The sequence below is a fragment of the Anolis sagrei genome, chromosome 9, assembly GCF_037176765.1.
Source record: "Anolis sagrei isolate rAnoSag1 chromosome 9, rAnoSag1.mat, whole genome shotgun sequence".
Taxonomy (NCBI): domain Eukaryota; kingdom Metazoa; phylum Chordata; class Lepidosauria; order Squamata; family Dactyloidae; genus Anolis; species Anolis sagrei.
Window position 1 is genome coordinate 18,234,268 of NC_090029.1, and position 14,956 is coordinate 18,249,223.

The window sequence follows — 14,956 nt, forward strand, 5'->3', positions numbered from 1 at the left end:
TACCTTACACTAGTATTCGGACCAAAAGCACCAATATTAGATCTTCTGTGAGTATGTGCCTTCAAGTCTTCTGTGGACATATGGAGAACCTATGAATGTCATAGGGCATTTTCCTAGACAAGGAATGGTCAGAGGTGGTTTACCTTTTCCTTCCTCTGAAATACAGTCATTGGTTGTCTTCCTTTAAGTACTAACCAGGGCTGACTCTGCTTAACTTTCAAGACTAAATTATCAGTGGAAATTATTAGTGGAATAAAAGTAGAAGTGGTTGGGCAAAGCAAGTGAGAGAAATGCCTTCTCCACGCCATTGTGAGACGTATGGCATGGCCCCTGTTATTCAACAGATAAAAACAAGGACAGACACTAGCACCGTGACATGTTATGATGACAGTAGATCATCCACTTTTGCAAGTTTACGGATACATGACAAACTCATTTTCATAGAGAATCATATCAGCTTTATGGTTGCCTTCAAAGGGCTACTGAATCCAGAAATGGAGAACCCATGGATATACAGAGGGCCAGCTATAATTTTATACATAAAGATAAGTGTTCTTTATCTTTTTAGGTCCTCAGATGATATAAAACAATGACCCCCATCACTTTTGGTTATCTGCCATGCAGACTAGGGATAATGGGAATTGCAATCCAACAGCACTTGTGGCCCTGAGGTTGGGGGAAGGCGAAAGGGCATTTTAAAGTCAGACAGATGTCCACAAGCCTTGAATCTAAATGCAAATCCCACTCATGTGTCAAAACAGGACATACTGCAGCCTTACAGGTGTTATTGGATCACAACTCCCATCAGCTCTAGTCATGATGCCTAATGATGAGGAATACAGGAGTTGTAGCCCAGCACCTGGAAGAGGGCCACATAAAAGGATATGGTGGGCCAGATTCGGCCCATGGGCCTTCTTTGACACCTATGACATAGGATCTCAATCAAAGTGGAAACATCAGGAAGAAAGCATTAGTCCAAAAGGCAAAAAGTGGGCTACTCCCAAGGACAAATTTACTTGTGCAAAACAGATAACAAAAAGTCCAACCATCTCCAAACATAAGCAAAATAGTCTCCAAAATTTGAACTCAGTCTCCTGGAGCAACCAGTTAATGTTGCATGGAGTCAAGATAGAATGGAGTCAAAGAGAGATGGAAGAGTCTAGAAAAGGAAAGGGCAAGCTAGAATCTATCTGGTCTATGCTTCCTAAACTTCATGTGACAATGCATGCAACGCCATCACAAGTGGACCTCCCCATTTACAGGCTTAAGTAATGCAGGGCTGATTAGGGATTCATACATATATGTGAAATTATATGTAAAACTGGTTATATAATCCCACCGTTCTGTGCCTTTGGGATTAGAATAGTATTGGGATATATATTGTACTATTTGGCCAAAAGACCCCAACCAACCACCTCTACCATGTTATCCCTTGCATCGCACTCTCAACCAGCAGATAGCCTCAGAGAAAAAGAAAATCAGTGACAAAGAAAAACCAACAAAATCCTGGTGGAAAACAACAACAGCAACAACAAAAACAACAAAAACAACAACAACAATGAAAACAACAACCCATTTTGCAAATAGCAAGACCTGTATGTGGCCAAGAGAGAATAGACAGATTGCTACCTGCTTCATCAAAAGTGTTTGGCTAAATTAAAAGGTTGCAGCATCAAAAATAATAAAGAAAAAATCAGATTTGGCAGCAGAAGCCTTGAAAGCAAATAGCAATCAGGCCTTGGAGGAGTCCATCAATAATGCCCTTTCTCCTCCTCCTCCTCCAAGCATATCAGCAAATCCTTTGTGCTGAATCACAACGCCTTTTGCCTTTGCCAGCTGCTGGACGGCAGCCAAGTGTAGTTCCCTTTCATTTACTCATTATTCAATTTCCGGACTCTTACCCCCCACTCCCTTTGCTGCCGTCGCCGAGGGGATAGATTCAATAGATTGATGGTGTATATTAATATGCATGAACACATGCACACGCAAGCACATGCAACACATGATGCAGCGTGCCTTGCAATAGAGACTTGCATTCTAGTTTGCATTCAAGAGGGCTTTCCTCCAATTACTGTATCAACTATCTGTCTATCTAACTATCATTCTCCCATCTCCACCTATCTATCATCCATCCATCCATCCCTCTCCCTTCCTCCCTCAATCTATCTCTCTCTTTCTCCATCCCTCTCTCTCCCCCTCACTTTATTTATATCCCACCTTTCTCCCACACTGGAATTCAAGAAGACATACCAAACACAGAAGATTACAATAAAAACATACCAAATTAATAGGGTTGTGCGATCAATGAAAAAAATGTTTCATAACTCATTACAAAATTAGGGGATGCTAGCGTTTCATTTCTAAAGTGTTTCTAAAGTGTCATTAGTGAATTTTTTGTTACTATAACGAGAGTAATGAAGTTTCACTACTTTTTTGTAGTAGCATAGTGCACTACTTGCACTATGCTACTCTGCTGCTGAGTATGCATGCCCAGTGTGGAACACATCTCACCACGCTAAAACAGTGGATGTGGCTCTTAATGAGACATGCCGCATTATCACGGGGTGTCTGCGCCCTACACCACTGGAGAAATTACACTGCTTAGCCGGTATTGCACCACCTGACATAGAATCACAGAATCAAAGAGTTGGAAGAGACCTCATGGGCCATCCAGTCCAACCCCCTGCCAAGAAGCAAGAATATTGCATTCAAATCATCCCTGACAGATGGCCATCCAGCCTCTGTTTAAAAGCTTCCAAAGAAGGAGCCTCCACCACACTCCAGGGCAGAGAGTTCCACTGCTGAACGGCTCTCACAGTCAGGAAGTTCTTCCTCATGTTCAGATAGAATCTCCTCTCTTGTAGTTTGAAGCATTGTTCGACATCCTAGTCTCCAAGGAAGCAGAAAACAAGCTTGCTCCCTCCTCCCTGTGACTTCCTCTCACATATTTATACATGGCTATCATATCTCCCCTCAGCCTTCTCTTCTTCAGGCTAAACATGCCCAGCTCCTTAAGCCACTCCTCATAGGGCTTGTTCTCCAGACCCTTGATCATTTTAGTTGCTCTCCTCTGTACACATTCCAGCTTGTCATCCACCGGAAAGTAGCAGCCAATAGTGAAAGGACCAAGGCAGTGACATCTCCAACTCATCCCTTGTTTGGCTATCAGCCAGCACATCAACGACTTAAATCAAGAAATAATTTTCTAAGATCTACAGAGACACTTGCTGGAACACCCCAGCAAGCGAGAGTCCAAAAGTGGCAGGCTCAAACCCAGAACCTCAATCAATGGCTGATACCAAATGAGAGACTCCCTCCTGGGCACACAGAAAACTGGGGGACTTGGAAGGCGCTGAACAGACTGCGCTCTGGCACCACGAGATGCAGAGCCAATCTTAAAAAATGGGGCCACAAAGCTGAATCCACAACATGCGAGTGTGGAGAAAAGCAAACTGCAGACCACCTGCTGCAATGCAACCTGAGCCCTGCCACATGCACTATGGAGGACCTTCTTGTGGCAACATCAGAGGCAATCCAAGTGGCCAGATACTGGTCAAAGGACATTTAATCAACTACTAAGCTTGCAAACTTTGTGTTTTGTTTGTTTGTTTGTCTGTTTGTTTGTTCTGTTAAAAATGTAATACAACTGTCTGGTTGCTCCTGACATAATAAATAAATAACTACTTTTTTGTTATACTAATTGAGCAAGTGGGGAAATTTCAAGGGCTCCTTTCTCCCTCATTTTTACAGCTATTGGGGTTAAGCTTGCTACAATGGTAGAACATATTTATTACTGTTAGCCCATGAAGTTTCAGAATGTTTCACTCATCCACGGATTTTTGGGGAATTTCCAATATTTTTTATAAACAGCATTAAAAAAAACTACAAGAGCGATCTCCTTGAATTTTCTATTCAATGACACAAGATAGCAAGGGATCATTCCCCCCAACTTTCAGAAATATTAATACATTGAATGTCTCTCCCTCATATCAACCAATAGAACTTCCATGGAGGGATTTCCTCTCAGCCCAGCACAGAGATTGACTTACTGGAAGTCTCAGCCAGTCCTCCTCTTTGCACCATTCATTGGAATTCTAGCTGACTTCTGCGATGGAGGGACACATCTCTCTTCTCTCCTAATTGGTGCTTTCTGATGCTGAGCAGAATTCTGGGAAATGTAGTTTAGGGCAGGGCCTTTGGAATTCTCTGCCATAGGGCCCCTCGCCTTCCCAAATGACATTTCCCAGAATCCTATGCTTTTTCCGTCTCTTTCCCAGCGAACTCTGCTTTCTCCCTGCTGCTGCCCTCTCCTCGTGGCAAAAGGCCATTAATTTAAAGAGGAAATGCAGCCTTTTTGGCTTTGCTTTGCTTCCTTGCGCTGAACATGAAATTAACTGGGTGGCTTCTGAGGTTTACAAAATACAAACAAAAAAGTATTGGGTAAGTTTTGATTCTTAAGTTTTTGGGACGTGTCAGATATCGCATTGTAAGTATGAATTTAATAAATTCGATATGACTTACGACAACTAAATTAAAAATTGCACACCCTTAAAAATTATTATTAAAGCATATTAAACAGCAATAGATTTTAAAAAATAATTTTAAAACATATATTTAAAGCAGTGTGTGCCTTCAGATTGCCTGTCAAGTTTTACTGACCTCATCATTTTTTTCCTAAGTGAGGAATAGTTTTGCCAGGGATAATCCTACTTAGTGTCCAGGATCAGATGGGAGCTTTTGGGTATGTAGACTAAAAGGGAAATCATGCCAAATGCCTTGTGGTTTTTAACACAAGGAGGTGTTAAAAACCAGTTCCCAAAGCCTTGTTGGAAAAGACAGATTTTAACTTTCATCGGAAGAGCAACAAAGAAGCAACTATCATTGCTTTCCCCAAGGAGGGAATTTAAAAGTGTGGGAGCAGCCATGGGAAATGTATGGTGACCCCACAGATTTCCAAGGGCTTTCCATGGCATAGATTGTTTTGCCAGTTCCAAGATACAAGCCTTCAAATAATATGGATTATTGGACTCTAGGGATCAGCAACTGACAGCCCTCTGGTTGAATGAATCCCTTTGAAGGGTGCCATCTGTCATCAGTTCGTCCATGTCTGCAGGTTGCCCTTTGGGGCTACTTTCATGTCTTTGGGGCTGTTTACTCGTTTCATGTATTCACATTGAAATATCTCTACCCGACCCGATGACCCGAATCCTGCATCTTAATCCCAATAAGAGGCGGAGCAGTGAATCAATTAATCTGAAATTCAAGTCTAGACCTTGGGGTCAAGTCATATAAACATCATATTTTTAAATAATTTGAATTTAAAGGAAACGCAGGCTACACCCATGTTAGCATCTTTGCAGTCTACTTTGTCCTCTTGTCTCTTCCTTTTAGAAGAAGCAGCATGTAATATAAACTACACAACGGAATCATTTATTTGAATATATATGTATAATACAATAAACCAATAGGAGGCATCAGGGGCTAGCAACTCCTCTGCTCATCATGAAGATGCTCTATTACTTCAGTTAACAAAGGGTGCATCTACACTGTAGAATTAAAGCAGTTCAACACCCCTTTATTTCCCACAGCTCAATGCCATGGATTTGTGGGATTTAATGTATTGTTGAAGGCTTTCATGGTCGGAATCACTGGGTTGTTGTAGGTTTTTTCGGGCTATATGGCCATGGTCTAGAGGCATTCTCTCCTGATGTTTCGCCTGCATCTATGGCAAGCATCCTCAGGGATAGTGGGGTCTGTTGGAACTAGGGAAAAGGGTTTATATATCTGTGGAATGACCAGGGTGAGACAAAGGACTCTTGTCTTCTGGAGCTAGGTGTGAATGTTTCAACTGACCACCTTGATTAGCATACAATGGGCTGACTGTGCCTGGAGCAAACTTTTGTTGAGAGGTAATTAGATGTCCCTGCCTGTTTCCTCTCTGTTGTTGTGCTGTTGTAATTTTAGAGTTTTTTTAATACTGGTAGCCAGATTTTGTTCATTTTCATGGTTTCCTCCTTTCTGTTGAAATTGTCCACATGCTTATGGATTTCAGTGGCTTCTCTGTGTAGTCTGACATGGTGGTTGTGAGAGTGGTCCAGCATTTCTGTGTTCTCAAATAATATGCTGTGTCCAGGTTGGTTCATAAAGTGCTCTGCTATGGCTGACTTCTCTAGTTGAAGTAGTCTGCAGTGCCTTTTATGTTCCTTGATGCGTGTCTGGGCAATGCTGCTGCGTTTGGTGGTCCCTATGGAGACTTGTCCACAGCTGCATGGTATACGGTAGACTCCTGCAGAGGTGAGAGGATCCCTCTTGTCCTTTGCTGAACGTAGCATTTGTTGGATTTTCTTGGTGGGTTTGTAGATTGTTTGTATGTTGTGTTTCCTCATCAGCTTCCCTATGCGGTCAGTGGTTCCCTTGATGTATGGCAAGAACACTTTTCCTCTGGGTGGATCTTCATCTTTACTCTCGTGGCTTGTTCTTGGTCTTGCAGCTCTTCTGATGTCTGAGGTGGAGTATCCATTGGTGGAGTATCCAGTTGAGGTGGTTCAGTTCATCTTTGTCGGATTTGTTGTTTGCTGAGGCACCGGTCCTCTTTGGAAGCTTCAAGATCTGATTTATTTATTTATTTTTGTCGTGATATTTGGATGATCAAAGCAGGGAAAACTTGGAGTCCCCACAAAAACGTGTCACAACTATGGATCATCCCTTTCCTCCCTGTCATGTCTTAATGGCAGCATTTCTCAACCTGGGGGTCATGAGGGGGGTGTCAGAGGGGTCACCAAAGACCATTTGAAAACACAGTATTTTCTGTCAACCATAGGGGTTCTGGATGGGAAGCTTGGTCTAATTCTATCATTGGTGGAGTTCAAGGGTCTCTTTGTAGGTGAACTATAAATCCCAGCAACTACAACTCTCAAATGTTAGGTATATTTTCCCCAAACTCCACCAGTGTTCACATTTGGGCATATTGAGGCTTTGTGCCAAGTTTGGCCTAGATCCTTCATTGTTTGAGTCCACAGTACTCTCTGGATGTAGGTGAACTACAACTCCAGAACTCAAGGTCAATGCCCACCAAACTCTTCCATTATTTTCTGATGGTCATGGGAGTTCTGCGTGCCAAGTTTGGTTCAATTCCGTCATTGGTGGAGTTCAGAATGATCTTTGACTGTAGGTTAACTGTAAATCCCAGAAACTACAACTCCCAAATGACAAAATCAATCCTGCCCAACCACACCAATATTCAAATGTGGGTGTATCATGTATTTGTGCCATATTTGGTCCAGTGAATGAAAATGCATCCCGCATATCAGATATTTACATGACAATTCATAACAGTAGCAAAATTACAGTTATGAAGTAGCAACAAAAATAATTTTATGATTGGGGGTCACCGCAACATGAGGAACTGTATTAAGGGGTTGTTGCATTAGGAAGGTTGAGAAGCACTGCTATATGGGGTCCATGAGAGATATTGGAGGCAAAAGGCCTTGCAAGAAAGGAAAAGGGTAACTGTGGTCAGATGGGGTGTAATGGTAGCAGCAAAGTGATCCAAGGAAACAATAGCCAGACCTACTTGATTCCCTTGGAAAAGCAATCACCACCACCATCATCCTTCCCGATCACCAAAGCCATTAAGAGAATTCATCCATCCTGCATCAGCTCATGCTCTTTCTCCTAGATTAAGTACACACAACTGGGATCCGCAAATTGCTTTCTGCAGAGAAAATCCATCGTGCCAGCTGTTCATCCAAAGCTTCTTAAAAACAGAAGATCCCCCTTACACACACAAACGCGAGTGCACAAGTATCGGATCCAACACTTCCATTTGCCTTTGAACAAACACTATGTTATCATCTATCCTTCTGATATTTTCTTGTAGCAATCTATTGTAATGCAAGCTATGCAGGTTGCATATGTCCCGGAGATTGTGGAAATCTACATGGTCCTCAAGCTCTCCTGCACACACAGCTATACTTTTTTTTTTGCCGTTGTTACCAAAAGACTCATCCCTCTCCCCAAATTCAGAAAGATATATTCCCAGGCCTTAAAGTGTTGACCCTGATATTTTAGGGAATTGGAAGCTGCTGAGAAGCAGCTTAAAGAACTGGGCCTATTTCAACTGCAGAAGAGAAGGTTGAGAGGAAATATGAGAGCAATGTATACATATGTGAAAGGATGCCATGAGGAAAGGGGAGTGGGGCTCCCTTTCTGCCTCTCTGGAATCCAGAACTCAATGGAGCAATGGGTTATACATTTATACCTTGTCCTTCTCAGCCTCTGAAGAGGGACTCAGAACGGGTTCAAATGATAGGGGTGGAGATGCCACTTGAACAATAGGAAGAACTTCCTGAGTATAAGAAGAGCTGTTCAACAGTGGAAGTCTCTTATTTGGAGCCTGTTGGAGACTCCTTCTTTGGAGGCTTTTAAACAGAGGCTGGATGGCCATCTTTGAGTGCTTTGATTGTGCTTTAACTACATGGCAGAAGAGGGCTGGACTAGATGACCCTTGGGAGTCTCTTCCACCTCTATGATTCTATGAATTAGTAACGCTACTTGTAAACTCTAGTGTGGTTGTTGTTGATAAGATGCATCACTTAAAGCCCTGTTAATTATAATTCTTTGACTTGCATCAAGCTTGAGGGAAAGGTGAAATAGAAGTCCCAAAAGAGAAACAAAAGGAAAAGAAACCAGAATAATCTCAAGAATAACCATCAAAACCAAAGTAGAGAGGTAGTGTCACCCATCAAGTGTTACCTACCTTGAGGGTCATCAAGCATATTATTGAGATGTTCCTCCTTTGACTCATAGCTTACGCCTTTAGCCATTGCTCTAAACCGGGCCAAAAGTCATGGACTTTCCCAGATGTACTGAACTGCAGAACCCAGCATTACTCACCTTAATGCTGCTGGAGGTGCCCTTTAGTAACATCTGGAAGGCCAAATGATTTCCACCAATGCCTAAATCTAGCCATTGCTCATAGTAAGAATAGACTATCAGAATCCATAGGATATCAACTCTTTGTTGATTCAGTAGGTCTACACCAGTTGGGTATAACAATTGCACTTAAACCAGGAATGTGCAAACTTTGTCCCTGCAGGTGTTTTGGACTTCAGCTCCCACAATTCCTAACAGCCTACCAGCTATTAGGAATTATGGAAGTAGAAGTCCAAAACACCTGGAGGAACAAAGTTTGCCCATGCCTGATTTAGACCATTCCATTACTGTTTCAAATTCCTTGGATCCCACAACAGTCTACTTCTCAAGCTCACATCCCCAAGCACAGCCCGAGGATGATGGGACTGGTACAACATAGCTCTATGAAGATGGCTGGGAAAGGTTGTTTGATATTATTTCACACATCCCCATGCAGACAGGGCTTACCTAGCATGCCTTTGTTGGAGGTGGTCAGGCACATATCCTTCTCAGCACTGGGCAGGACGAAGCCCACCACAAAGACCTCCACCCCATCTGCCATCAGGGCCAAGCCAAGAACAATGAAGAGGATCCACTGGAAGCGTCCATGGCTGCACTCCTCAATGATGTTCTCATACTGATGAGCCAGCTGTTCCTCATCCTCCATCTTTTCTGCTATGAGTTCGGCATGGTCTCTAAACTCATCTGGCAGCGCCTGGGATTTCCTCTTCTTCTTGGGCTTGAGGTCATCTGGGTGAGGGATACCCTGATATTCTCCTTCGTAGACCTCATCGTCTTCATCGTGGCCTTCAGTGGCATCACTCTGGGCATCTTCTTCTTGGCCAGGCTCCTCCCCGCTCTGGTAATACCCGTTGTTGGGAGCATAGCCTTCGTAGTTGCCATCTTGGTATCGGTAGTCATCAGAAACTTGGTTCATCTTGCCTCTATGCCCATCATCCATGTTGAGGCCTAAAGACACCCTGAGGTTGCTTTATTACTGTACTGCAAAGTGTTTCAATGTCGTTTTTTCTTTCCTCCTTGTGTCCAGTTTCACCTGTTACAATGCTATGAGCATAATGTATGAAAAGCCAATCAAAACCTTGGGAATTGGTGAAATGGCTTAGTTTCTAATTAAAGGGTGGCATCCTCAGCTGGAAATATTGTATGACATTTCCTGATCTCTGTAGGGTCTTGCCGTTTCCACCTTCAGCTGGCAAGGGATGTCGCAGGCCAAAACATGAGGGGTTTCCAACTTTGCAAAGCCAAGAGTCAATGGCGCCGAGCTGGTTGTTTGCTTTCCTGATTCATCCCGCTGCCAAAGGTTATGCTCTGGGAAAAGAAAGAGAAACAACCATGAAATGAAGACTCAAGACAAAGAAAGAAAAGTCAACCCAGTCACTGTTTCTTGGCACATTCACAAGAAGAATATAACATTAAGGTGTATAGAGAAAAAAGTGGACTTCTTTCATCATCTTAGGTTACAACACCGCCTGAGCTCTGTGAGTGCAGCATTTTTCCGAATGAAGCAGAGAGTTTTTGAGGACCGGGACATCTGTAGGGATACCAAGGTGCTTGTTTATAAAGTTATTGTCCTCCCAACCCTGCTATATGCCTGCAAAATGTGGACTGTCTACAGACATCACATGCAACTCTTGGAATGATTCCATCAGCGCTGCCTCTGGAAAATCCTGAAAATCTCTTGGGAAGACAAGCAGACAAACGTCAGCATGCTGGAAGAAGCAAGGACCACCAGCACTGAAGCAACTAATACTTAGGCACAGTTTTGCCCTTTATTTTACTTCAGCTTTCCCACTAAAGACACAAAATATTACTGGGAATTCATTTCCCTTAGCTCACAAGCTATTTACTAGTACAACACTGATTCTTTTAGGGTTTGACCAGCACTGAAGCGATGGTCCTCCGCCATCAACTCCGTTGGACCAGCCACGTTGTCCGGATGCCTGACCACCGTCTCCAAAGCGGTTGATCTACTCCAAACTGAAGAATGGAAAACAGAATGTTGGTGGGCAGGAAAAGAGATTTAAAGATGGGCCCAAAGCCAACCTTAAAAACTCTGGCATAGACACTGAGAACTGGGAAGCCCTGGCCCTTGAGCACTCCAGCTGGAGGTGAGCTGTAACCAGCAGTGCTGCAGAATTTGAAGAGGCACGAATGGAGGGCGAAAGAGAGAAATGTGCCAAGAGGAAGGCGTGTGAAGCCAACCCCGACCAAGACTGCCTTCCACCTGGAAACCAATGCCCTCACTGCGGGAGAAGATGCAGATCAAGAATAGGGCTCCACAGTTACCTACGGATCCACCTGAATACTGATCCTGGAAGACTATCCTACTTGGCCAACGAGGGATCACCTAAGTAAATAAGTAAGTAAGTTCTTAAGTTATTCAAGAAATACTAGGTTATCACAAGCAAGGCTTGAATTCTCTGCTAGTGTAACCATGCTGATATAGATGATAGCAGAAGGAAGGAACGGACAAAGGACAGTCCTGCAAAAATAAGCTGCTTAGAGTCATCAGATTCTCTCTGTCTTCCTTCATTATCCTTCTGCAAGTTTGTACAATTGCTGGTGTAGTACGCCAAGAAGAAGAATTCTTTACAGAAGCAAAGAATACTCAGTGGTTTACATGTCCTCAACAAGAAAGGATGTCCTAATATGCCAAAACATACCATTGGGTAAACCACTGGGTAAATGGTTATCTTCCACTAGATTATTTGGTGCTCCTCAACTTTTTGCTAAGTATTTCTTTGCACCTAGCTTTTGAGAGAACTTGTAGGTCTCTTCAAAGGACTTCTTGCCGTTTGCCCCAACTCACCTGCCCACCTAACAGATCGAAAGCAGAGATGCGAGTAGATAAAATAGGTACCTCTTTTAGCGGGGAGGTAATAAAGGGGCCTTAAAGACATCGATCAATTGGAAGAAAGTTCCTCGGCATGGAAGATGGAACAACCACAACACACACACACACACACAATGGCCAGAGTTGAGCACAGCTTCCAAGATGCTGGAAAAACTGCCTTTACTGTTGTTTGTGTTGTTTATTAAGTGTATAATCGGCATTGAATGTCTGCCATATGTGTGTATTCTGTAAAGCCACTCTGAGTCGCCTTCGGAGTGAGAAGGGTGGGGTATAAATACTGTAAATAAATAAATAAATAAACTCTTGGGTCTTATGATTCTCTCCGTAGTTTCAGCCAGAGGAGACCCAATGAGTCAAGAGTGTTTATGTAAGCGTTGAGTCACCAGTCAACAGCTGACTCAATATATCTACTCTTTGTTGACTGCGCCTATTTTGCACAATGAAAATAATATGGTGAGCCAAGCAGGGATTATAATTATTATAAAATTATATATTATATAATTATTTTTTTATTATATTGTAATTATTAAACTATTATAATAAAAATATTAATCTAAAATAATATTAAAATATTAGATAATAATAATTGTTGTTGTAGGTTTTTCGGGCTATATGGCCATGTTCTAGAAGCATTCTCTCCTGATGTTTCACCTGCATCTATGGCAAGCATCCTCAGAGGTTGTGAGAATATAATAATAATAATAATAATAATAATACACTTTATTTAATAAACTTTGTTATTATTATTATTATTATTATTATAGTTATTATTATTACTATTATAGTTATTATTATTATTATTATTATATTTATTATTATTATTATTTATACATTGCTTTATCTCCCCCAAAGGGGACTTATAGAGCATATGGGTCCTACTTTGGTTGCACCTCTTTTGGGATGAAAGTCATGTTGGGTTGTCCTTGTCCTTGGCATTAAGGGTGCACTACACTGTAGAATGGGGCTCCCTGGTGGCAAAGCGGGTTGAACCGCTGAGCTGCACAACTTGCTGACCAAAAGGTCAGCAGATTGAATCAATGGAATGAGGTGAACCCCCACTGTTAATCTCAGCTTCTGCCAACCTAGTAGTTTGAAAACATGCAAATGTGAATAGATCAATAGGTACCACTTCAGTGGGAAGGTAACAGCGTTCCATGCAGTCATGCTGGCCAAATGACCTAGGAGGTGTCTACAGACAATGCCAACTCTTCGGCTTAGAAATGGAGGTGAGCACCAACCCATAGAGTTGGACACGACTAGACTTAATGTCAAAGCAAACCTTTACCTTTTATACTGTAGGATGAATGCAATTTGGCACCACTTTGACTGCTATGGCTCAGCTATGGTATCCTGGGATTTGTAGTTTGGCCAGATTTTACAAATCTAGCAGAAAATGCTTGATTTGTAAAACTACCACCCCAGGATCCCAAAGCATTGAGCCATGGTAATCCAAGACATATCAAACTGTATTCTTTCTACAGAGTAGATGCACCCTAAGTGTTATTCTATGTGTTGAATAGTTAAGGTGTTCTTGCAATATCTATATAAATAAAAATGTAATGTTTGTTTGTGGGATTAACAGAACTCAAAAACCACTGGATGAATTGACACCAAATTTGGACACAAGACACCTACTAATCCAAGGAGTGACCATCACTCAAAAATTGATTTTGTCATTTGGGATTTGTAGTTGCTGGGATTTATATTTAACCTACAATCAGAGCATTCTGAACTCCACCAATGATGGAACACAGGACTCCCATGACCAACAGAAAACACTAGAAAGGTTTGGTGGGCATTGACCTTGAGTTTGGGAGTTGTAGTTCACCTCCATCCAGAGAGCACTGTGGACTCAAACAACGATGGATCTGGAACAAACTTAGCCCAAATATGCACACGCATGGAGTTTGGGGAAAATACACCTTGACATTTGGGAGTTGTAGTTACTGGGATTTATAGTTCACCAACAATCAAAGAGCTTTCTGAACCCTACCAATGACAGAACTGGGGCAAACTTCCCACACAGAACCCTATGACCAACAGAAAATACCTGAGGTCATCCAGTCCAACTCCCTTCACCAGGGCAAGAAAACGCAATTAAAACCCTCCTGACAAAGAGCCATCCAGCCATAGATATAGATAGATATATATGATTCACACACACACAAATATAGTATCATAGATTTGAAAGGGACGCCTGAAGAAGGACAATTCTATGTTGCATGTTCCAGAGTAAGCAAACCAGACAATCTCTACATCAGTGTTTCTCAACCTGGGGGTCGGGACCCCTGAGGGGGTCGCGAGGGGGTGTCAGAGGGGTCACCAACGACCATAAGGAAACACAGTATTTTCTGATGGTCATGGGGATTCCATGTGGGAAGTTTGAGCCAATTCTATCGTTGGTGGAGTTCAGAATGTTCTCTGATTGTAATGAACTATAAATCCCAGCAACTACAACTCCCAAATGTCAAGATCTATTTTCCCCAGACTCCACCAGTCTTCACATTTGGGCATATTGAGTATCCATGCCAAGTTTGGTCCAGATCCACCGTTGCATGAGTCCACAGTACTCTCTGGATATAGGTGAACTACAACTGCCAAACTCAAGGTCAATGCCCATCAAACCCTTCTAGTGTTTTCCATTGGTCATGGGAGCCAAGTTTGGTTCAAATCCATCGCTGGTGGAGTTCAGAATGCTCTTTGATTATAAGTGAACTATAAATCCCAGCAACTACAACTCCCAAATTACAAAATCAACCCTCCCCCAACCCCACTAGCATTCACATTTGGGTGTATTTGGGTATTTGTGCCCAGTTTGGTCCAGTGAATGAAAATGCATCCTGCATATCAGATATTTACATTATGATTTATAACAGTAGTAAAATGACTGTTATGAAGTAGCAATGAAAACAATATTATGGTTGGGGGTCACCACAACATGAGGGACTGTATTAAGGTGTCACGGCATTAGGAAGGTTGAGAACCCCTGCTCTACGTCAACACTGACAAAGGAACAACAAGAAATATTGTTTACCGACAAGCATAAAGAAATTACATATATTAGAAACCAACACTTTCTCATTACTTGATTTTCCAAATTACCAGACTGAGCCACAGCAATGTGTGGCAGGGGATGGCTAGTGATAGATAAGGTTTTACAAACCGTAA

General features: G+C 42.3%; 1 protein-coding gene across 1 annotated transcript in view; it reads right to left on the reverse strand.

The window, feature by feature from the left end:
- SV2B (synaptic vesicle glycoprotein 2B) overlaps nt 1–14,956 on the reverse strand; it is a 93,563-nt gene that overhangs the window by 25,927 nt on the left and 52,680 nt on the right. The window contains exon 2 of the mRNA XM_060755628.2: nt 9,382–10,242. Within this exon, the coding sequence (XP_060611611.1) occupies nt 9,382–9,874 (493 nt within the window). The 5' untranslated portion in view covers nt 9,875–10,242. The remainder of the gene's footprint in view (nt 1–9,381; nt 10,243–14,956) is intronic.